Raw genomic sequence first — 24,580 nt, forward strand, 5'->3', positions numbered from 1 at the left:
AACTGACGGTGTATGGGATATACACCCTCAGTAATTTCATACCATACAAGAGCGAATCTCAAGTATGGTAGTCAATTACTTAGGGTGTATATCCCATACACCGTCAGTTACGAATGGTGTAACGATTATATCTCAACCGACTACTTGATTACTCAGGTAGTATGAAAATTACTCTGGGTGTATGGAAAATACTCCATGGGCAGAATAGGGCACTTTTGTAGGAGGTGAGATATATGGCAAAGACAAGCTGATTTTAGAAGTCATAAACTATGAGTATGTTTTTATTGTAGTGCCAAGTTCATGGAGAGCATACCCCGGTACCATTTATGTATTTATTGGTCATCTTTGTTTTGGGAAAAACAACAACAAACAAACAAGGAAACAAAGTCAGTAACATGAGAACCTAAAACACTAATCTAACAGATATCAACAAAGTAAGATAAGTATACTCCCCTGATTTTGTTTATACCATTAATAAGGCTCCATTGGTCATTGTCGGCTCGGGTACTACTTACGTGTACCCCGGGTACTCTTAAGTATACTAACATGTACCCCGGGTACGGTAAATATACTTAATCGTACCCGGTCGATATTAGACTGTACCCGAGTTGTGTTCCCGCCTAAAATCCAATGTCGTAAAACGCGCTACCGATTATCTTAAACAAACTTCTCTTTTTAAAAAAGTTTCGTCAACATGCTTTGTGAATATGAGTTTCGATAATATAGAGGCCATTTTACAGAAAATTGACATAAATGTGAATATATTTAATAAAAAAAAAGAAGCAGACAACGACCGATTAAGCTTTAAATTTCCCGGGTACGTTTTAGTATATTTACCGTACACGGGGTACATGTAAGTATACTTAATAGTACCCGGGGTACATGTAAGTAGTACCCGAGCCGACAATGACCAATCGAGCATTAATAAGTAATAAGAAAAACAAAAGACAAAATGTGCCATATCAAATGTGATACGACCAGATCCAGGGACTATTGGATTCTGATTTGTAATCTTAAATATTTAACAAATGGATATCCAAGTCCCATTATTCCAAGCATTTTCAGTGGACCATGTAGACATTGAAGTGCTGTTTTGTTGAAATGTTTATGCATTAGAGTAATATTTGGCTGGATATTTTTTTAGACGACTAAACATAAATGGTAATTTAATGTACAGACCAAGACAAAGTTTGGCCCAGACGATCTCAACAAGAATCTGCTATTCAAATAAAACAGGTATAACTAAAAAGATTAGTTAACCCTTTCAGTGCGGGAACCGGATTTTAAAGGCCTTTGCAAACAGTTTGGATCCAGATGAGACGCCACAGAACGTGGCGTCTCATCTGGATCCAAACTGTTTGCTATTCTGATAGTATTCTTTGAAAAAAATGAAGAAAATGCTTATTTTACAAATTCAGCAGACGACATTTTAGCAGACGACAAATTTCCCAGCATGCAAAGGGTTAACAAGAGCTGTCCTAGCCTGACTTTTCTTCCGTTTTTGATAGTTTAATGTACACATTTGTATACATAATGTGCACATTTTCTGTCAGTAAAATGATATAATGACCACAAATACACATCATTATAACAGCTAAATATCTGTATTGTTATATAATATATGTAAAGTTTTTAAATTAAAACAAAAAATGTTACCATGCCAAAAAGTAGACTTTCAAATATTTGCTTATCATTTTTGATGAATTTAATTATATTTGAAAGCAATACTTGCATCTTAGCTCCAGCAAACAAATAACAAGACTATACACTCCATTCAAACTCAAGTTATTAAACAGAAACCATTACAACATTTTTTAGTAACAATGACCTTGACCCAAATGGATCAAAATGCAATACCAGGCTCGGTCTGCATGTATGCTACCTACCCCAAAAATTCAGAACAATACATCCATCTAAACTAAACTTATAAAACAGAAACACTTTTATATTTATAATAACTTGATCTCACTGATTCCAAATGCAATCCCTCATTTGACCGACCTGCACACACAATTTCATCATAATACGTGTATCTCATCCTCACTGAAGTTATTTAGCCTAAACTTTTTATCTATTTTTTGCAACAGACCTTTACCTTGACCCAACTGCCCCCAAATGTAGCCCCAGGTCAGGTCAGCATGTAAGCTAGAGAGTAGAGTTGATGCACGCAATACTTTACTGGAGTTTCTTAAAAATCACAAAAAGTACAATAAGGGGCATGATTCTGATCAATTGCTGCTCAGAGTTATGGCCTTGAACAGTGACCTCACATGATGTTCAAAAAGACATGAACATTGTTTCAATTGAATGTCTGTAGTATTCACAGAGATGTATACTTGTTGCATGCAAAATTTAACTTGCACACCAACCTATACCATACTTGTCTATGTACAAAAAGGGGGATTAATCAATAAGAAATGTCAAAGTTATAGGTCTTGGTCAATGACTGTGTATAAAGACCCTGAACACATATAATGTAATTTTTTATTTCACTATCTGTAGTAAATATAGAGATATGGTGTAGTTGCAAGCAAAGCGTTAACCAGAGTTTTCTAAATACCACAAGGGGGCATAATATTGCTAAATTGCAGGTCAGAGTAGTGGAACCTGCTCAGTGACAATGACTCGGAACACATTATAGTACAAACAGTGATGAAGATGTCGCAAGTTCATCTAAGCCAAATTTCCAACTCTAAAGAGGGGGCATAATTTTGCTTAATTGCAGGTCAGAGTTATCGAACTTGGTACATAAGGTATTAACACAATGACCCCAAACACAAATGTGAAGTTTCTTTTACTAAATGTAGTAGAAACAGTTACCTTTTATATGGAGATGTTTTACGTTTACCTTCACCGAATATCTAATACAAAAATATCATAAGTATAGTTTCAAAGGTGATATGTATTATGTTGCATATTTATTTTCCCAAATGTTAATATCAAGAATGGGGCATAATTCTGAAGGTCATTGTTATGAAACTGGGTCAGTAACTGGGCCAGTAACCATGCACAATCACCCAAACACATGTGTGAAGCTTCAATTGAATTTTTAAGAAGAAACAAAGAAACAGAGATGTTGAATGTTTACCTTCACTCGAGCATTCATCAGACACAACCAATTGGTGAATAATTGAGATTAAATATCAAGTAATACTGTAAACAATTTAGTGAGAAAAAGACACTCTTTATGGCATAAGTTAGGCGGTACTAATGTTTTTTACAGTTAATGGTCGGCCTAAGTTTGTGAAAGGTCCAATCTCCAGACTATGGTCTCAGTGTCCAATGCTCATAGCACCCAAGTACGAGAGAATATAGTACCAGAAGGCTGGTGATGGTTTGTTGGTCATCCTGGATGAGTTCAGTGGAGCTGACATGCTCATCTACACACCGCTCTGTGACCTTCACACGCCTCTCAAGGTCAATGAAGCACAACTCGCCCAACTAAAATTACAACAAGATCTTCTGCTGCAAAGAACGTGTCACATATATAAGGTTGTGATGGACTGATTATTTATTTATGAAAGTGCTTTGTCAAGGTTAATAGCAGACATTTGTGAGATATAACCAATCACAGTGTCTGAAAAATGCATTGATTGTTTGATGATTTGAAACTGTGAATTTTATTGGCATTCAGTTACTTATGACAACCCTACCTGTGAGGGAAATAAGCCAATGTGCCGTGGCTGCATACTGCGCCAAGATGTTAACGGACGACTTATGACCCAGTGATAAGGGAAAAACTGTAAAGCGCCTTTGAACGCACATATAGAGTATGAAAAGGGCGCTATATAAATGTGGTATAAAAAAAAAGAAAAAAAGTTGTTGCCTGAACAAAGAAAGTTTAGAAAGTGACAAGGGTTAGCTTAAGATTGCAACTTAAAATTGTGTTACTACAGGTTTATTCATTTGAATACTAAATAAATAATAAATTTATTTCGTTATACTTTTTGACAATACTTAACAGTCACAAGATCATCAATCAGAAATTTTCAAAGTATTATGTTCGCTACTTAATTCAAAAACACAGTTTGGAATAGAATCAGTATATTAATTTATAAAAAATATATGCGCATGTGTAATTTATAGTCAATTGGCACTGAATGGTGATGTTATACCAATTACTTATAAATTATACTAACTGGAATGTGTTTTAATGAAACCACTGAATGTAGCACTGGGTATAGAAAATGTACCATGAAGTCATACCATATTGTTTTGAAGATTATATGGAGTACAAACTCACTACACAGTACCTGGGCTCACAATATATTTAATTTTTATCTCAGTAATTTGGTAAAATGTCTACACGCAATATTAAATTCCTGAAAAAAAAACAACTTTAATCAGGAATTCAATAATTGGATTTGCTTTTCATAAGGTAAATAAAGACAGACCCCCAGTCCTACGTACATTATTCTTACCTTTGTAGCTATGATGGCAATATGGCGGCCGTCTAGTGTCTGCCACCATACCATGTGTGTAGGGGTCCCACGAGGCTTCCAAACTGTTACTATGGTAACATCGTCAATACTCCACAACTGGTTGACTTGTATGCTGGGGTCCTTAGAAAACAATGTCATGTTTCTTTATACAATTTGTCAGAAATTGGAAGCCAAAACACTTAAAAGAAAAAGATCACTCTCCAAATACACAACAACCAAGCTGAATTTTCCTAACTTCAGAAGTAAACAACCATTAAGTTACTATTTGAAAAATATGTCTGTTAGACTAAAATAAACAAGAGCTGTGTTTGTGAAACACAATGCCCCCACCCATATATTTGACCTTGACCTTGAAGGGGGACCTTGACCTTTACCTTTCACCACTCAAAATAAGCAGCTCCATGAGATACAAATGCATGCCAAATATCAAGTTGCTATCTTCAATATTTGACCTTTGACCTTGAAGAATGACATTGACCTTTCACCACTCAAAATGTGCAGCTCCATGAGATACACACGCATGCCAAATATCAAGTTGCTACCTTCAATATTGCAAAAGTTATGACCAAGGTTAAAGTTTTGGGACAGCCACACACATACAATGACAGACAGACACACACGAACAATGACAGACAGACACACACAAACAATGACAGACAGACAGGCCAAAAACAAAATACCACTGATCATTTGATCTAGGGGCATGACAAAATATATATATAAAACTACACTTTTGTACTTCTCCATAACTAGTTGTGTATAGTTAAATGACACAATCAAGCTATCTTGGTTAACTTCTAAAATGCTATATATCAATAAGAACAATTTGTTACCAGCATTGGCACAGCTGGAATGATGAATATATTGCCATTATCTGTCAGGACCAGTAGCCAGGTGACAGTTGGATCAAAGCACATTGATTTGATTGGATGATCCTGTGGCCATGGCAACTGCTTGACAACAGGGGTGCAACCAGAGTTGCAGTATCGCAATATAATAAACCCTAAAATAAATAAACACATATGATGAAAACATCATTATTTTAAGAAAGCCCGCAAGTCAAACACAATGATCAATGCAAGTAATTTTGTGAATTAACCCTTAAAGCGCTGGAGCTGAATTTTAAAGGCCTTTGCAAACAGTTTGGATCCAGATGAGACACCACAGAACGTGACGTCTCATCTGGATCCAAACTGTTTGCTATTCTGATAGTATTTTTTGAAAAAAAAATGAAGAAAATGCTTATTTTAGAAATTCAGCAGACGACATTTTAGCAGAAGACAAATTACCCAGCATGCAAAGGGTTAAAAGCTTAGTTATGCATTTTAATGTCTGTGAAAGTCTTTACAAGTAATTGTATCATGGACGAACCATCTTTCGAACCTCCTAATTTTTTACGCGTCAATTTGACTCAAATATAAAATTGGAAATAGTGAAACATATTAATTAGTACTCTATTTGATAAATAACTCTTTTCTACATGGCTGGCAACTGTAATTGCTATGTAAATCCTCTTTTGATAACAGATTTTTGCAAGTTTCCAGCACATCCATATCATGTAAAACTATCAATGCCGCCAAAACAATGAGTACCTGCTTTCGAACCTTTCAGCGTACACCATTAAAAATTAATTAGTCACATGTTTAGGCCATGGTCACGTGACTTATTGCAGCAGCCAAAATGTGTTAATTGTCAGGCAAAATTGAGAACAAAAATTAGACCATGTTTTTTTAAAGGAAAGTCCTTGTATATGTAAAAAGCATAAAGAAATACGATGATATTTATGTGTTTTATGATTATTCTACTTATTCTAACTGTTTTTGATGCATTTTCGTGGATTTGCCGCTACATACCAGTCATCGTAAATAAATTACTTATACACAAAAAACGGTGATGTAGTGCGCATGCGAATAAAATGTAAACAAATGAAGGGTTCGAAAAGAGGTGAGGTTCGAGAAGAGGTACTTTAACGATATAGGCTCAAGCACTAAAGCTTAGTCAGGCAATCAATATTAATGTATAAACCAATTAATGCATACACCAATTGGAACCAATTTTCAATCAAAAATAGGTTTTTAAGCCATAAACATTTTCTATACAAAATTATACACGTTCTTAAGTATGGCACTTCTTTTACTCGAAGTATGTAATGCTAAGTGTAATCCCTAACGAGTACACGGCGAACTGCTTAGTGATTACACTGTGCATTGAATATCCCTGTCAGATTAGTGGTGCAGTGCAGACTGGTCTTAGTCCATACCATTAGAGCAAGCAAGGGACAACAAACTTGTTTCCCCGTGTTGTCTCCAAGCAAAACACTCAAAAGTCACCGGTTTGACATCATCCTTTACTGTTATCAGCCTGACGAGGTTGAAAAGTGTATACATTTTAAAACATTTCTCTGTTTACATTTTGTCAACTTCCCTGTCACATGAAATAAAGGGAGGCAACTGAAATTTAAATGCGCTAAATTTCCAAAAATAGAAAAAATGCCAAAAATGCCGTGTAAAGTAGCAAAAAGTTGTTCTATTAAGATTTTTTGCGCTTGTAAGTTGCCTGATATAGTTGGCGATATGGTGGAATGTGACAATAAAAGATGCAAAATGAATAGATGGTTTCACAAAAGATGTGTTGGGTACACAATGACAAACCAAGATGAAAAATGGTTGTGTCCATACTGCACATGGTAATTTGAGATGAACAAGCACTGAGATAAAGGTATGTGATTATGGTACAACAATTATATCTTAATGTTTATAAATATGATATCTATTTAGATATAATGTAATGATATCCTCCAGTACAGTTACTTTTATGGTGTCATTTCCATTATAACAAATTAATCTATCTCGTCCAATAAAATGCAATTTATGCCTTCGACATCCAGCCCCGGAAAAAGGGGGGGGGGGGATAACTTCCTATATACGGGTATATAGGGATGTGCCGAAAATACGGGGTGAGTTTTTCGACTAAAATTACTGATATGGGTATGGTTTTGAGAATCTAAGTATAGATATGTGTATTGAAATCCGAACTTTGCTTGTATTTAAATGCATATATATTTGAAAGTATTTTAAGTATCAAAATGGGTTTGATAAATTTCATACTGGATTTACAAATAGACAGATAATTCAATAAGTATACTGGACAAATCGTCATTGATTGCATTGGACTCCGAATATACAACGAAAAAAAGTCTAAAGGTATATTTACAATGATATGCACAACCATTTTTGTACTTCAGTCACTTTTTCGCAATTTAATTTAAACCACACCATTATTGATAACGTTTGTTTCGAACGCTAACCATTCTGACCATTTTTTTACAAACCCGCGATCACGTAGAAGCGAGTTATTTTATGCCTATGGAAGTTTTCTAGTATGCATGACAAACACAAGATCCAAAATGCGTTTTGGGCTCGTTCGAATTTTTAACAAATATTTTACTGTTAACTAAAATGCCACGTCCGACTTGTCATTAAAATCCAGAGAGTCAAACGAAATGCACATCCACATTATGCTCTCTTTCAATTTATCTTACATTTTTTTAACCACATACACATGTCTGCTCTTTTTTTAATCTTATCGAAGTTTACAATAATGCATGACAAACAAACAATCCTAAATACGTTTTGCATTTGATGATGCTTTGAATAAATAATTAACTGTTAAAAACAAACCACGTTCATATGTCGTCGCTAATTCTATCGAAAATGCGTTTAAACTATGTGTCGTATTCTGAGAAAACTGGGCATAATGCATGTGCGTACAGTGTCGTCCCAGATTAGCCTGTGCAGTTCGCACAGGCTTATGAGGGACGACACTTTCCGCCTTAATGGTATCTTTGCTAAGAAGAGACTTCATTTAAACGAAAAATGTCATAACAGCGAAGAGTGTCGACCCTGTTTAGCCTGTGTGGACTGTATGTTAAATATTTTGAGGTTAAACTAGTTTTTTTCGTCACTGAAATGACCACACACGATATACGTCACAAATCTCCTAATTTAAATGTAAAGCTACAAGGCAATGCAAAATTAATAAAACATTATCTTATGAAAATGAATGAAGATGTTTCGATTAAAGATTTATAAATTTACGGAAAAAGATTTTATGTTAGTCAATTGTGTTTTGCTATGAGCAGGGATGTGCGAATAACTGTAAACTTTTGCTGAGCAAGTCATTCATGCTATAATACAGAATTGCAGTTTACCTACATATTTTTCAAAAGGTCAGATAGCTTAATTGGTAGAGCAACCCAGGCCGGTATCATTAGATGGCTCATGGGTGGGTTCGGGTTCGAATCCCGATCTGAACTTCGTAGGTAAACTTGTGGTTGCAAGGCTGGAAACGGATAGTGTGACAATTTGTTTTCGGCGGGGTTTTGGGCTAACCGTTCAGTTCATCAGTTCGTCTAGTCACATGAAACCGTTTAATATGGCCTGTTTGTTGTTTAATTGCTGATTAACATATTTGACACAAATCGTGCAGTCCCGCTTTAACTCCTTATTTATGTTGGCTATATTGCACTTTACCGGTACGCTGCCATCATGGATTCCGAAATTTGCGCAACTTAACACTAATTATAAGGGCTTGGGTTATAGTGCGTACCGGTAAAGTGCAATTGCCCCGGACTGTTTAGTTGCTCTTATCCGCAGATGGTATTCGAACCATATATACTTCAGATGAGTGCAGACATAAGGTGATTTTATCTATTTTACAAACAGCAGCTTTTGTGCGATTTTAAAACAAAAAAGTTACTTAGTTACAAGGACTGTTATGTTGCTCTTATCTGCAGTTGGTTTTCGATCCATAAATGTTTCTTCCCGATTTGTGCAAAATAAGGGTTTATATGAACTACACGGTCGGCAAATTATCACCATTTTACAAACGGAAGCTTTTGTGGGCTTTTCAAACATTGCCTCGTGTGACCTTTTAAACTGCAAATATATCGTTCTAAATCATAAAACAATTTCAATGAAATGTACATGTAATTCTTTGGAAACGTTTTTCTAAGCAAGTTAATCATGCTATTCAACAGCATTGCAGTTTACCCATATATTTTTCAAAAGGTCAGAATAGCTTAATTGGTAGAGCATCCCAGGCCGGAATCATATCTTATTTAGATGGCTAATGGGTGGTTTCGGGTTCGAATCCCGATCTGACCTTCGTAGGTAAATTGTGGTTGCAAGGATGGCAACGAATAGGATGACAATCTGTTTTGGGCGGGGTTTTTGGGCTAACAGTTCAGTTCATTAGGTCACATGAAACCCTTTAATATGGCCCGTTTGTTGTTGAATTGCTGATTAAAGTAATAATTGAAAGTTCATTTCCTTACTTTTTAATAAAAGTCTTTACGAACTCCAGGTTCTTCTGCTAGAAGTGCCTTTAATGATTTAATTCAAATATTTTCTGTATATAAGTTGTGAGTTAGTTTCTTCACGGTGCGTATATTGTATATTGTCATCTAGATTTGCGTGTGTAAAAAAAACCGTTAAAACAGGCCGACTTTGTCCGCGATTTACAGGCCGACTACGACCCTGCCATACAATATTTTGATATGGTTAGAATCTGTAGAGGATCTTCTTTAATTTATAATTAATATCGGACGAATAATAATGCATTTATAACCATTTATATCGGTTCCGGGTTTTCTTTACGGCATTTGCGTGTGTAAAAAAACCGTTAAAACAGGCCGACTTTGTCCGCGATTTACAGGCCGACTACGACCCTGCCATAAAATATTTTGATATGGTTAGAATCTGTAGAGGATCTTCTTTACAACGGTACCATTATAATTAATATCGGACGAATAATAATGAAGTTATAACCATTTATATCGGTTCCGGGTTTTCTTCTCGGCATTTGCGTGTGTAAAAAAAAACGTTAAAACAGGCCGACTTTGTCCGCGATTTACAGGCCGACTACGACCCTGCCATACAATATTTTGATATGGTTAGAATCTGTAGAGGATCTTCTTTACAACGGTACCATTATAATTAATATCGGACGAATAATAATGCATTTATAACCATTTATATCGGTTCCGGGTTTTCTTCTCGGCATTTGCGTGTGTAAAAAAAACCGTTAAAACAGGCCGACTTTGTCCGCGATTTACAGGCCGACTACGACCCTGCCATACAATATTTTGATATGGTTAGAATCTGTAGAGGATCTTCTTTACAACGGTACCATTATAATTAATATCGGACGAATAATAATGAAGTCATAACCATTTATATCGGTTCCGGGTTTTCTTCTCGGCATTTGCGTGTGTAAAAAAAAACGTTAAAACAGGCCGACTTTGTCCGCGATTTACAGGCCGACTACGACCCTGCCATAAAATATTTTGATATGGTTAGAATTTGTAGAGGATCTTCTTTACAACGGTACCATTATAATTAATATCGGACGAATAATAATGAAGTTATAACCATTTATATCGGTTCCGGGTTTTCTTTTCGGCATTTGCGTGTGTAAAAAAAAACGTTAAAACAGGCCGACTTTGTCCGCGATTTACAGGCCGACTACGACCCTGCCATAAAATATTTTGATATGGTTAGAATCTGTAGAGGATCTTCTTTACAACGGTACCATTATAATTAATATCGGACGAATAATAATGAAGTTATAACCATTTATATCGGATCCGGGTTTTCTTTTCGGCATTTGCGTGTGTAAAAAAAAACGTTAAAACAGGCCGACTTTGTCCGCGATTTACAGGCCGACTACGACCCTGCCATAAAATATTTTGATATGGTTAGAATCTGTAGAGGATCTTCTTTACAACGGTACCATTATAATTAATATCGGACGAATAATAATGAAGTTATAACCATTTATATCGGATCCGGGTTTTCTTTTCGGCATTTGCGTGTGTAAAAAAAAACGTTAAAACAGGCCGACTTTGTCCGCGATTTACAGGCCGACTACGACCCTGCCATAAAATATTTTGATATGGTTAGAATCTGTAGAGGATCTTCTTTACAACGGTACCATTATAATTAATATCGGACGAATAATAATGAAGTTATAACCATTTATATCGGATCCGGGTTTTACCATAAAGATTTCCGGATAGTTCCGGGTTTTATACCTCGCCTAAAATTATTGTTTGAAAATATTTCAGTCACCGTGTTTGAATTTGTTATCACTTCTCGGCCGTTTAGCACGTTGAGGTGGGTGCATTTCTCCAGTGTTACAACACATATCAGGCGTTGTCATGCATTTTTGAGTTTCTTAATTTGATATTGGAGGGTCTTTGTACATTTATGTATTAAGCGTTGCTTCTTCTTATTATGCTTGCAATGTTTAAATGTACTGCAATGTTAGTGTATTTATACGACGAGTCGGTTTTATCATTATTATCTTGACCTGATTCAATGACTCTATCTTACTTAAGGTTGGATGCACTGATGTGTTAGAGGTTGTTTACTGGTTAGTGAGTATTTGTCGGGTAGCAGTATTGACTGGACAATACGTTTATTCAGTGAATTGTAACGCTTAAACACAATTTCTTTGTCACATACTTACAAATGCTTGTTTTCTTGAAGTTAACAGCAGCAATTTGTTAAAAGTGAAGTATTACTAAAACAATTGAGTTGTTAAAAAATTTCATCGCCATGAAATGTGACATCTGCTCTGGGGATATTAAAAGCACAGGCATGCACAAAAAATATCCCCTAAACGAAACCCGACCAGTGTGCTTCCGTTGTGATTTTCGTTCATCTATTACAATAGAGCAGGTTTCAATTATTTTTCTTACAACGCTTTTTGTAGTGTACAGATATCTGAATGTTGAAAGCTGTCTGCTGAGACATCATTAACTCAAGGGAATACATATAAAAATAATTTACATTTAAAGGGCAATAATTTGAATGAAGGGTGAAAACCAGTCCTGCTACATTGTTTTTACCATATGTTGTGGGGAAAAAGATCAGCAACCTGAAGTCCAAAATTAGCCGTCTAGCCAACCTCCTAACAACATCCCTGTGTAAAAAATTCATATGGAAGTTAAAAGTTTAACCAAACATATTTGATGAAATACCTTTAAATATTTATTATGAATTTACATCTGTTAAAAATATGCAACCATTGGGCATATCAATAATTTAAAATCGACTTGGAAAATCAGGTGAAATAGTCAACTGTCACAATATGATCTATGTTCTAGGGCTTACATGTATATCAAGCAAAATATCGCTCTTTAAGTGGAAAATATAATCAATTATATAGAACTGATATTCATAACCTTAGAGATATGAAGACTTAAGAGAAATGAAGTCAGAAAATCAAAATAAATGTTAGTTATTAGTATTTGCATGAATAGGACAGTCTTCATACTGGATTTTAATAATATACATTCCAACAATATGCTATGCATGTACTTATAAAAAGCTATTATACTTCAGGCCTTTTCCTGGTGTATCCTATTCCCAAAGCAAAATGGTGAAAAAAAAATATGAAAAAAATCCCAATTTCCCCCTTTTTTTTACAAAGGAGTGAAATAATGATTATTATACCCCAAGTTTATTTCAGCTAGTTTCTCAAAGTGGCATAAGGAATTTCATTCAAAACTATAACATTCAATTTTATTCCCCTTATTAAAATGACCTTAAGGCCATATTTGTCAAAATACAGGGTGTTTTTATACTTCGAAATTTGCATATATACAAAATATTATCAGGAATGGCTAGAGCTAGGGATATTATTCAAACTAATCATATTGATTCCCCATATTGAAATGACCCCATAGTCCAAGTTTTGTAACTCGTGTTTAAAATTCCCATATGGCCTATTTCAACAGTAAAAGTCATCTATAGTAAATATAGAAAATAGGTTCACTCAAAATAAAAAATTATGGTATCATAGGATATTTTCCAAATTGGAAAAATATCAAATTATTTGATAGCTAAAATAACACTCCTACTATACAAACAGTTTGGTTCAGTAAAAAAACACAGTTCGGCTTAGAAAATAAAGTGCCAGAGACTATGACCAGAACAATAACTGTCGAGCATGCTTTCATCAGACAGCTCTTGTTTAAGATGTATTTTCCCATCCTATTGACAGATTTATGATCAAAGATGTCTTTCAATGTCATTAAATAATCTGAATTATCTTACAAATATGCCAAACAGCGAAGTGCATAAGATGACCGGACGTTTAAAATTATTGTCACTCTACATGACTGTATAGAATTGGCAATCATTGATACATACACTGTTTCATGAGGGTTAAAAGCTTGCATCGAGTATTATCAGACATAACTCATGTCACTTGAGTAATTTATGGTTAAAATATTAAAGAAAATATTTTCTATTTAAACCTTTTCATTTTCTAGAAACATGAGCAGCAAGAAGCTTATCAACTCTTCAGTGAGATGTTTGGAGGACAATTTGGAGGGCCTTGTTGCCATCAACCCGGGCCTAAGGCTGATCAAAGACCAGCATGTTGTGGTGAGGGCGGATATTGGGGACATGAAAAATGAGGGCAAAGTTGGCGTACTGTGTGGCGGAGGATCAGGGCATGAACCTGGTCATGCAGGTATCTGATTACAAATTTAATTTGACACAAGTCATGTTTGTATTATGCAACACACACTTGTAACAGGAATTAAAATTTGGCCATGCTCTGTGAAAAAGGGGTTTAATGCATGTGCGCAAAGTGTCGTCCCAGATTAGCCTGTGCTGTCCGCACAAGCTAATCAGGGACGACACTTTCTGCCTTAAGTAGACTTTTTCTAAGAAGAAACCCCCTATTCACAGAGCACGGCCAAATTAAATTATTTCTCAATATGATTTGAGAATAGAACATGGCTCAATATATAAGATTGAGTTACAAAGTATGTTGGCAGAATTTATTTTCAGATCAATTAATTGATATTTAATTAGACATCATTTGACAAGAGGTTTATGTTAGTCAACTGGATTTGATATTTTTGACAGTGCAGGTGCAATATTGAAATTTAGATAATCAAATGTATCTGGACACTATAGATTAATTGACAAAAGAACTTGAAGGAATCAGTGAAGACACTGTCCGCTTTTACGATATTTTTCTATGAAAGGTAGTCTCTTAATAAAAATCAAGTTTAGGCCGAAATTTTCGTACCAGATTAGCAGGTGTAGACTGCACAGGTTAATATGGGACGACACTTACGCACATGCGTTAAGCCCCATTTTCACAGAGCACCGCTTAAATGTACTTGCAGGCTATGTAGGAAGGGGGATGTTGAGTTGTGCTGTGGCTGGTAACATATTTGCCTCACCGCCCCCAGCTGCAATCCTCACTGGGCTGAGAACCATCGCCAAGGACAACCCAGGTGTGTGTCTTAAACTTGACTTCTGTTCTCAGTAAGGTATGCCTTGTTGAGGTTAGGCTTTGGGCTTGAGACCTTGTTGGCTGTTACTGATCCTGCCCTAGATTAGAACTTTAATTGTATATTGTACAACTGCAGGAATATTATGAGGAGATTCTTGTTACAAGTACTTGTCTTGTATTTAAGGGAAGACCTTTGTAAGTTATTATTTTATGTGAAATAATCTCAAAATAGAACTTACCTGGAATAGGGTTTCATAAACCTGGTAATAATATGGTTTTATGTGTGTGTGTGTTTAAATTTTTGTTAATATCATTTTTAAAAGAAACATTGGAATTATTTACAGAAACATATCATTGTGTTTGTCAAACATTTAGCAGGGTAAATGTAATGTGAAGCAAGGATCTTGAAAAATATTTGTCAAATTGATAAACACAAATAGTTAAGCTTGAAATAAACTTATCATTGAATATTATCTGGTAAGTTTGCATCTGAAAATCATATATTATGTATTGTACACAACTCATTTATACTTTCATTAAATTTAAACACAATAAATCATTGCATATCAGTATAATCATATGTGTTTGCCTATAAATAATATATATATAGGATACAACTGATGTAAATTACCTATATTAAGAATATTGCAGCAGTAATATTCAAAATTATAATAATACTTCATAGCTAAATGATTGATTCTGGTATGTAAGGTGGCTGCCTGGTTATAATACCAAGCTATACGGGCGATCGGTTAAACTTTGGGTTGGGTGTGGAGCGCGGCCTGAGCGAGGGTCTTAAAATCACCACGGTAACAGTCGGGGAAGATTGTGCTGTGCAGTCCAAAGACAGGTCAGCTGGTCGCAGGGGGCTATGTGGCATGTTCCTTGTTATCAAGGTGACAACTTTTGCTACTTGGGTCATTAGGTCATAAAAAGCATGAAGTTTCCAAAAGTGAGCTTGAATTTTTTTTTCGCAACACTTAAAATTTGAGATACATTTAATACTGTTAATGCAAGGTACATGTGGATGGTTGTGTTGCATCGTATGAAGCTAGACTATTATATATATTTTATAAAATCAAACAAATTAAACATTAACAGTATTGTTGTTAAGCAGATACTTCTGGAGATTTTATGCTATTGCCATTGGCCTCCTTAAATCCTTTGTAACCAGAGTAGCCGATTCCTTCATGCCAAAATCCCCTTAATGCTAGAAATAAACCAGCCTTTTGTATAATTTTCATGCATGTTTCTAGCGCGATTTTCCCAATTTTTTGACAGCTGGTGCACTTGTGCTCATTAAAAATTACACTGGGGACCGTATTAACTTCGGATTGGCCCTAGAGCGAGGGAAGGCGGAGGGTTTAAAATGTGAGATGGTTGTGGTCGGGGAAGATTGTGCGCTAACTTCTCACGATAAAACCGCTGGTCGCAGGGGGTTGGCAGGCACCATTTTAGTTCAGAAGGTGTGTTCCAAATCCTTTGCAGTGGTGTTTCATATTGTGCATTGTACATTTACAATTATTTAAGTTTATGTCATGATATTCATCAGGTGTGAATTACTTACGAATCTATTTTCAGACGAGTATATTAAGATTTGTTATAAAAACATTGGTCTTATGAATCTAGACTGTAAAAGAAATCAATGATATGTGCTGTGGATAACAAGGATTACTGCTACTGTCATTTGTCAGCATACTTTGCATTCCCACGACACGGGGTACGAACATTAGCCCTCTAGGACATTAGCCCCTAGGACATTAGCCCCTAGGACAAAAGCCCCTAGGACAAAAGCCCCTTCAAAAAAGTGCACGCTAGGACATAAGCCCCCAGGTGTTTTGAAACGTCCAAAACTTTTTTTAAAGTAAGCATTTTTATTCCATTTTTTAAATTTCATATGTAAATACAAACAATATATAGCTTGTACCACACACGTAAATTTTAGTGTTTTGTTTACAATTTCTTAACTATTTCTTTCTTTGGACTCAATTTATTTTGAAAACATTTTGCTATCTGACACCATACATAAGTCTGAAATTACCTTACAATTAGATACATAAGAAACAAATTGTGTTGCTGTTGCTTGTTTTTTTTAATAACCCATTAATTCCATTAATTAAAAAAAAGATAAAATTAAATACCTAAAAAATGAATGTAAAAATAGGTAGGGGCTTATGTCCTAAGGGGCAAATGTCCTAGGGGGCTAATGTCCAAAGGGGATAATGTCCTAGGGGCTTTTGTCCTAGGTGCTAATGTCCCAGAGGGCTAATGTCCTACACTCCCACGACACACATACACAATTTTTCAACAGACAGTCCCCACATTAATAATTTGTTGCCAGAAAAATTGTCACCAGTCACTTATGTACATGTATAAATTTTCAACAGGTTTTTCAGTCCGCATATGCATGATATGTCAACAGACTTTGCAGTCTCCTCATGCTAAATTTGTCAACAGACTTTACTTTCCAAAAGTGTGTAATTTGTTGGCACATGTGTAATGTGTCTACAGACTTTGCAGAACCCACACTTGTAATTTGTCAACAGACTTTTGGGACCCCACACGCGTAATGTGTCGACAGAATTTGCTGTTCCCACATGTGAAATGTGTCAAAAGAATTTCAAATCCTCTAAATGGTTTTGTTCTGACTTAGCAGTACCCATCTTTGTAATTTGTTAATAGACTTTTTGGACCCCACACGTGTAATATTGCAACAGACTATCTTGTCCCCTAAATGGTTATTTGTTGACTGAATTTGCAGTACCCATCTTTGTAATTTGAAAGACTTTGCAGTACTCATCTCTGTAATTTGTCAACAGACTTTGCAGTCCTCACAGTCTTGCTTAAGACAACTCTGTCTGTTGTTTTTTTGGTCTTTTCTGTTTCAAACATATAATTTTACTGAATGTATAAAGTGACACCCTAAATAAGCATGTGAGGTTTGGATAGATGTAGCACAGACAACATATCAGGCAGTTGTGGAAAGCTGGGAAAAAAGTGCATGAAGCAGAGTTTTCCATAAACATGTCTTAACTCATTTTTATGCCCCCGAAGGAGGGCATATAGTGATCGCACTGTCCATCTGTCCCTCCGTCACAATTTCCGTTTAGGTTTCGAAAAATGCTCATAACTTCTATGTCGCTTCAGATGTACCATTAATATTTGGTATGCATGTGTGTATGGACAAGGCCTTTCCATACGCACACAAATTTAGACCCCTTTGACCTTGAACTTAGTGTCCGCGTTTAGGTTTTGAAAATTGCCTTTATGTTTCGAAAAATGCTAATAATTTCTATCAAAGCGTTTATCGGGGGCATATGTCATCCTATGGAGACAGCTCTTGTTATATTTTAATGCCCCCGCAGGAGGGCATATAGTGATCGCACTGTCCGTCAGTCTGTCCGTCACACTGCGTTTAGGTTTCGTAAAATGCTCATAACTTCTATGTCGCTTCAGATGTAACATTCATATTTGGTATGCATGTATATATGGACAAGGCCTTTCCATACAAACACAAATTTTGACCCCTTTGATCTTGACCTTGAACTTAGGGTCCGCGTTTAGGTTTTTAAAAATGCGTTTAGGTTAAGAAAAATGCTCATAATTTTTATCAAAGCATTTATCGGGGGCATATGTCATCCTATGGAGACAGCTCTTGTTATGTTTATTTTGGATTTCTTGAACAAAGCAATATTTTGCAAGCATTAAAACAACCTTCAGTTAGTAATACAATATTTACATATATACTTCTATAGGTGTTAAACTTGTTAGATGAATGTAAAAACAAGTAAATTTTACGTTAAAAAATACATGTTAGAGGTACTTTAAATATATGCTAGGGTGAACAATCTTGAGAAACTATTATATTAAAGTTTGGGATTTTAATTCCTTATAACTTTCAATAATTTATGTAAGAAGTAAATAATTACAGTCTTCAAATTAAGAAATATTTGTTGTTAAAAAAGCAACAACAACAATATTTGAAGTATTTAAATGAAAGCAAAAAAATGTCATACATAACAATTAAGTGTCGTTGTTTCCTCATGTTTTACATTGTATACTACCAAACAGGCATCTGGCCCAGTTTTCATGCCCACACTGATTTATTTGTGTGCCTTGCAGATAGCAGGTGCCCTGTCGGAGGAAGGCAAGTCACTGGAGGAAGTCACACAACAGGCACAGCTTGCAGCACGCAGCATGGGTAACTTTTGTTGAAAGTGACCCATTTATTTAACTCTTTCATTGCGGGAACCCAATTTTGAAGGCCTTTGCAAACAGTTTGGATCCAGATGAGACGCCACAGAACGTGGCGTCTCATCTGGATCCAAACTGTTTGTTATTCTGATAGTATTCTTTGAAAAAAAATCGAAGAAAATGCTAGTTTTAGAAATTAAGCAGACGACATTTTAGCAGACGACAAATTTCCCAGCATGCAAAGGGTTAAGCTTGATTTCATCAAAAGCCCTAGGCTTATTGAGAAACATGGGTAGAACTATTCTATGAATGTAGATAAAACTAACAGTTTGCTTTACACACGGAATATAATCTTAACAAATAACAGAGAAAAAACACTGTGAAGTTTATGTCATGTTCGCTCTGTTCATACATGAATGGGATGGCTTCTGTGTGAGTCTGTCAATTCAAATTTATTTTCCGGTTCATAATTTTTATAACTAAAAATTTCTCTTTCACAAGGCAGACATTGTATTCATTACACCCATGCAACCATAATAAAGGACTCCAATATTAATCTGATATCATCTTGTTTGATGCAATAATCTTGCAGGAACCATTGGGTTGGCCTTGAAGCCCTGTTCCACTCCAGGCTCCACTGGGCCCTTGTTCACGGTTCCCGAGGATGAAATGGAGCTGGGACTCGGTCTCCATGGAGAGGCTGGGGTCAAGAGGGTCAAGGTTAGTATATTATTTCATCCTCTAGTATCAAGTTCATTGTGTCAAGGTCAATATGGAGCTTTTACTCAGTCTTAATGGACACGGAGGAGTCAAGGGTCAATATCAGGTAACTACTAGTGTCAGGGTTAATGGGTCAATGTCAAGATGAAGGTTAACTTGGCCTCCGTGGAGAGGTGGGAATCAAAAAGGTAAAAAAAAATCAAGGTAAGTTTATTATGTCACATACTCGTGTTAGGTTTATTGGGTCAAGGTCAAGCTTTTATTTGGCTTGAATGGAGAGGCAAGAGTCAAAAAGGTCAAAGTCAGATTACTATGACATCTACTAGTGTAAAGTTCATTTGGTCAATGTGAAGATGCAGCTGGGAAGTGGTTTGCCTGGGTGGCGGCAGTTGTAAGGGCCTGGTCAGTTCACTATGTCATTTGTATGATGATTTTATGATAAGTTTACTAGCCTATCTACCAGAGTTAAGGTCAGTAACTTATGTCATCTGTAAGTGTACATTTCATATTACTAGTTCATATTTAATGGTCATGGTCAGTTTACCAGAATAGTTACCAGTGTCAGGGTCATCTTATAGTTTTAAGGTTAATTTACAAGGTCTTTGGTCAGACATCATTTTAGAATAGTCTTGTTGTAGTGCAGCTTGTTCCTCTCAATTCCAAGGTGTACAATAAATTCATTGCACCATAACCATCATTTCTTTGAGTAATTAATAAAGAATATGGAAGATTAAACTAAAAATAAGTGCATGTGTTTACCAATTATCTGAAAACTGTAATTAAGCTCATTTATAAGTAGTGCTAATTAAAGATGCAAACCTTTAGTATTTATGGTTAATATAAAATAATATTCAGATTAACAGGATTGTTTAAATTAAACTTTTTGAATAATTTTCCAATCATGTTTTGTGGGGGCATTAGTGTTAATTACGCATTCTTACTTGTTTACATAGCGAGTCAAAGTGTGGCTTGTAAATGATGGCTTCTGCTTTATTTATGCATGTATAAGGGTCATTTGTTAACTTTAATTTTGCTTTGCTCATTAAAAATATACATCATCGTTATTTTTAGCTCACCTGAGCACAATGTGCTCATGGTGAGCTTTTGTGGTCGCCTTTTGTCCCTCGTGCGTCGTGCGCTGTCAACATTTGCCTTGTTAATGCTCTAGAGGCCACACTTACCGGTATTGTTCAATCTTCATGAAATTTGGTCAGAAGATTGGTCTCAATGATATCTTTGATGAGTATAAAAATGGTTACGTTTGCTTGAAAAACATGGCTGCCAAGGGGCGGGGCATTTTTCCTTATATGGCTATATACGGCTATAGTAAAACGTTGTTAACACTCTAGAGGCCACATTTATTGTCAGGTCTTCATTAAACTTGGTAAGAAGATTCATCCAAATAATATCTTGGACGAGTTGGAAAATGATACAAGTTGGTTGAAAAACATTGCCGCCAGGGGTCGGTCATATTTCCTTATATGGCTATAGTAAAATCTTGTTAACGCTCTAGAGGCCACATTTATTTTCCGATCTTCATGAAACTTGGTCAGAAGATTCATCTCAATAATATCTTGGTCTAGTTAAAAAATGATGCCGGTTGGTTGAAAAACATGGCGCCAGGGGACGGGGCATTTTTCCTTATATGGCTTTAGTAAAACCTTGTTAATACTCAAGAGGCCACATCTATTTTCTGATCTTCATGAAATTTAGTCAGAAGATTTTTCCCAATGATATCTTGGATGAGTTCGAATATGGTTTTGGTTGCTTTAAAACCATTGCAACCAGGGGGCGGGGCATTTTTCCTTATATGGCTATATATGGCTTTTGTAAAATTTGTTTACACTCTAGAGGCCACATTTATTGTCCAATCTTCATTGGTCTCAATGATGTCTTGGATGAGTTCGAAAATGGTAACGTTTGCTTGAAAAACATGGCCGCCCTGGGGCGGGGCATTTTTCCTTATATGGCTATAGTAAAAACTTGTTAACCCTCTAGAAGCCACATTTATTTTCAGATCTTCATGGAACTTGGTCAGAAGATTTGTCCCAATGATATCTTGGATGAGTTAAAAATGGTTTTGGTTGCTTTAAAAACATGGCCACCAGGGGGCAGGGCATTTTTCCTTATTTTGCTATATATGGCGTTAGTAAAACCTTGTTAACACTCTAGAGGCCACATTTATTGTCCAATCTTCATGAAATTTGGTCAGAAGATTGGTCTCAATGATATCTTGGATGAGTTTGAAAATGGTAACATTTGCTTGAAAACATGGCTGCCAAGGAGGCTGGGCATTTTTCCTTATATGGCTATATATGGCTATTGTGAAATCTTGTTAACACTCTAGACCACATTTATTGTCCGATCTTCATGAAACTTGGTAAGAAGATTCATCCTAATAATATCTTGGACAAGTTCAAAAATGATGCCTGTTGGTTGAAAAATATGGCCGCCATTGGGCGGGGCATTTTTCCTTATATGGTTTTAGTAAAACCTTGTTAACACTCTAGAGGCCACATTTATTTTCTGATCTTTATGAAACTTGGTAAGTAGATTTGTCCCAATGATATCTTGAATGAGTTCGAAAATGGTTTCCGTTGCTTTAAAAACATGGCCTCGAGGGGGCAGGGCATTTTTTCTAATATGGCTATATATTGCTTTAGTAAAACCTTATTAACACTCTAGAGGCCACATTTATTGTCTGATCATCATGAAACTTGGTCACAAGATTTGTACCAATGATATCTTGGATGACTTTGAAAATGGTTCCAGTTGGTTGAAAAACATGGTCGCCAAGGGGGCATGGCATTTTTCCTTATATAGCTATATTAAAATCTTGTTAACACTCTAGAAGCCATATTTATTGTCCAATCATCATGAAACTTTGTCAGAAGATTTGTCCCAATGATATCTTGGACAAGTTCGACATGGTTCTAGATGCTTGAAAAACATGGTCACCAGGGGGCGGGGCATTTTTCCTTATATGGTTTCATGAATCTTCATGAAACTTTGTCAGTATATTTGTTTAAATGATATCTTGGATGTGTATGAAAATGGTTCTGGTCTGTTCAAAATCATGGCTGCCAGGGTGTTCACAGTCATGAAAGTTGGTAAGAACATGTTGTTCTAATGACATCTTGGGCTGCACAGAACAGGTCAGTTCCTTTGAATCTCAGGTGAGCGACTCTTGTTTATATCATATGAAATGTTACAGTTTTTAAACCAAAATTTCTGAAATTTTACAAATCTTACTTTGTTTCTTTGTTATATACTATATTTGTTAGACAATATTGTATTTCAGCTGATGTCAGCCAAAGATACAGTTAAATTGATGATTGATCACATGACCAACCCAGACAACTCTACACATCTTAAAGTGAACAAGGGTAATAACTCCTACATTTAACATTGGCCAACATAACTCCTACATATAACATTGACCAACCCGGACAACTCTTCACATCTTAAAGTAAACAAGGGTAATAACTTCTACATTTAACATTGACCAACCCAGACAACTCCACACATCTTAAAGTGAACAAGGGTAATAACTCCTACATATAACATTGACCAACCCGGACAACTCTTCACATCTGAAAGTGAACAAGGGTAATAACTCCTACATATAACATTGACCAACCCAGACAACTCTACACACCTTTAAAGTGAACAAGGGTAATTACTCCTACATTTAACATTGGCAGACCCAGACAACTATACACACCTTAAAGTGAACAAGGGCAATAACTTCTACATTTAACATTAACCAACCCAGACAACTCTACACACCTTAAAGTGAAAGTATAACATTGGCCAACGCAGACAAAACTTCACATCTTAAAGTGAACAAGGGTAATAACTCCTACATTTAACAGTGAACATTCCAGACAACTCTACACACCTTTAAAATGAACAAGGGTAATAACTCCTAAATTTAACATTGACCAACCCAGAGAACTCTACACACCTTTAAAGTGAACAAGGGTAATAACTCCATAACTGCCATATATGCACCGACTTAAAATAAAAATTGAATTGAATTGAATTGAAAAGAAGCATAACAAAACACTTTGGCGTCGATTTATCCATAAAAATTTACTGAATGACATCAGCTTAATGGAGGAATCAAAAGTCCAATATGATGTCCTTTTAATTGATACTACAGGGAATGCAACATGCTTACAAATACGGCATAAAGAGAAAGTTGAATAATGTTTATATTTTGTGCAAATTGTAATTATAACTTGTATTATAAAATATATATGTTTTGTTTATATTATTTAAAAAAATGGTTAGTTTGTAAGAATTTGTTCAGTGCACATAAGCATGTTCATTTTACTGCACAATTTCCCTTGTATGTTCCAGGTGACAGATTTCCCTTGTATGTTCAAGGTGACAGATTTCCCTTGTATGTTCCAGGTGACAGATTTCCCTTGTATGTTCCAGGTGACAGATTTTCCTTGTATGTTCCAGGTGGCAGATTTCCCTTGTATGTTCCAGGTGACAGATTTCCCTTGTATGTTCCAGGTGACAGATTTCCCTTGTATGTTCCAGGTGACAGATTTCCATTGTATGTTCCAGGTGACAGATTTCCCTTGTATGTTCCAGGTGACAGATTTCCCTTGTATGTTCCAGGTGACAGATTTCCCTTGTATGTTCCAGGTGACAGATTTCCCTTGTATGTTCCAGGTGACAGATGTCCCTTGTATGTTCCAGGTGACAGATTTCCCTTGTTAGTTCCAGGTGACAGATTTCCCTTGTATGTTCCAGGTGACAGATTTCCCTTGTATGTTCCAGGTGACAGATTTCCCTTGTATGTTCCAGGTGACAGATGTCCCTTGTATGTTCCAGGTGACAGATTTCCCTTGTTAGTTCCAGGTGACAGATTTCCCTTGTATGTTCCA

General features: G+C 35.9%; 2 protein-coding genes across 12 annotated transcripts in view; one reads left to right on the plus strand and one right to left on the minus strand.

Moving 5' to 3' along the window:
* The window catches only part of LOC127873013 (uncharacterized), a 49,508-nt gene extending 42,615 nt beyond the window's left edge, over nt 1-6,893 (minus strand). For all 8 annotated transcript variants that reach the window (XR_008045892.1, XR_008045891.1, XM_052416548.1 and 5 more), the window contains exons 1-4: nt 6,703-6,893; nt 5,276-5,445; nt 4,422-4,562; nt 3,319-3,441 (exon numbers count right to left, since the gene is read on the minus strand). Coding sequence is in view for 6 of the 8 variants with exons in the window: in XM_052416548.1 (XP_052272508.1) it covers nt 3,319-3,441; nt 4,422-4,562; nt 5,276-5,445; nt 6,703-6,829 (561 nt within the window). In the remaining 2 variants the exon portion in view is untranslated. The remainder of the gene's footprint in view (nt 1-3,318; nt 3,442-4,421; nt 4,563-5,275; nt 5,446-6,702) is intronic.
* A 4,672-nt stretch (nt 6,894-11,565) lies between these two features.
* The window catches only part of LOC127873014 (triokinase/FMN cyclase-like), a 28,431-nt gene continuing 15,416 nt past the window's right edge, over nt 11,566-24,580 (plus strand). Inside the window, exons 1-7 of one of the 4 annotated variants that reach the window (XM_052416556.1) lie at nt 11,566-11,617; nt 13,783-13,985; nt 14,653-14,763; nt 16,044-16,228; nt 18,885-18,963; nt 19,549-19,676; nt 22,978-23,062. In XM_052416556.1, the coding sequence (XP_052272516.1) occupies nt 13,787-13,985; nt 14,653-14,763; nt 16,044-16,228; nt 18,885-18,963; nt 19,549-19,676; nt 22,978-23,062 (787 nt within the window). In that variant the 5' untranslated portion in view covers nt 11,566-11,617; nt 13,783-13,786. Of the gene's footprint in view, nt 11,618-11,775; nt 11,877-13,782; nt 13,986-14,652; nt 14,764-15,473; nt 15,659-16,043; nt 16,229-18,884; nt 18,964-19,548; nt 19,677-22,977; nt 23,063-23,923; nt 24,042-24,176; nt 24,528-24,580 lie in introns of those variants that run through there. The other 3 variants (XM_052416557.1, XM_052416555.1, XM_052416558.1) reach the window with 3 other exon arrangements.

The sequence above is a fragment of the Dreissena polymorpha genome, chromosome 3 (genome assembly GCF_020536995.1).
Source record: "Dreissena polymorpha isolate Duluth1 chromosome 3, UMN_Dpol_1.0, whole genome shotgun sequence".
NCBI lineage: Eukaryota > Metazoa > Mollusca > Bivalvia > Myida > Dreissenidae > Dreissena > Dreissena polymorpha.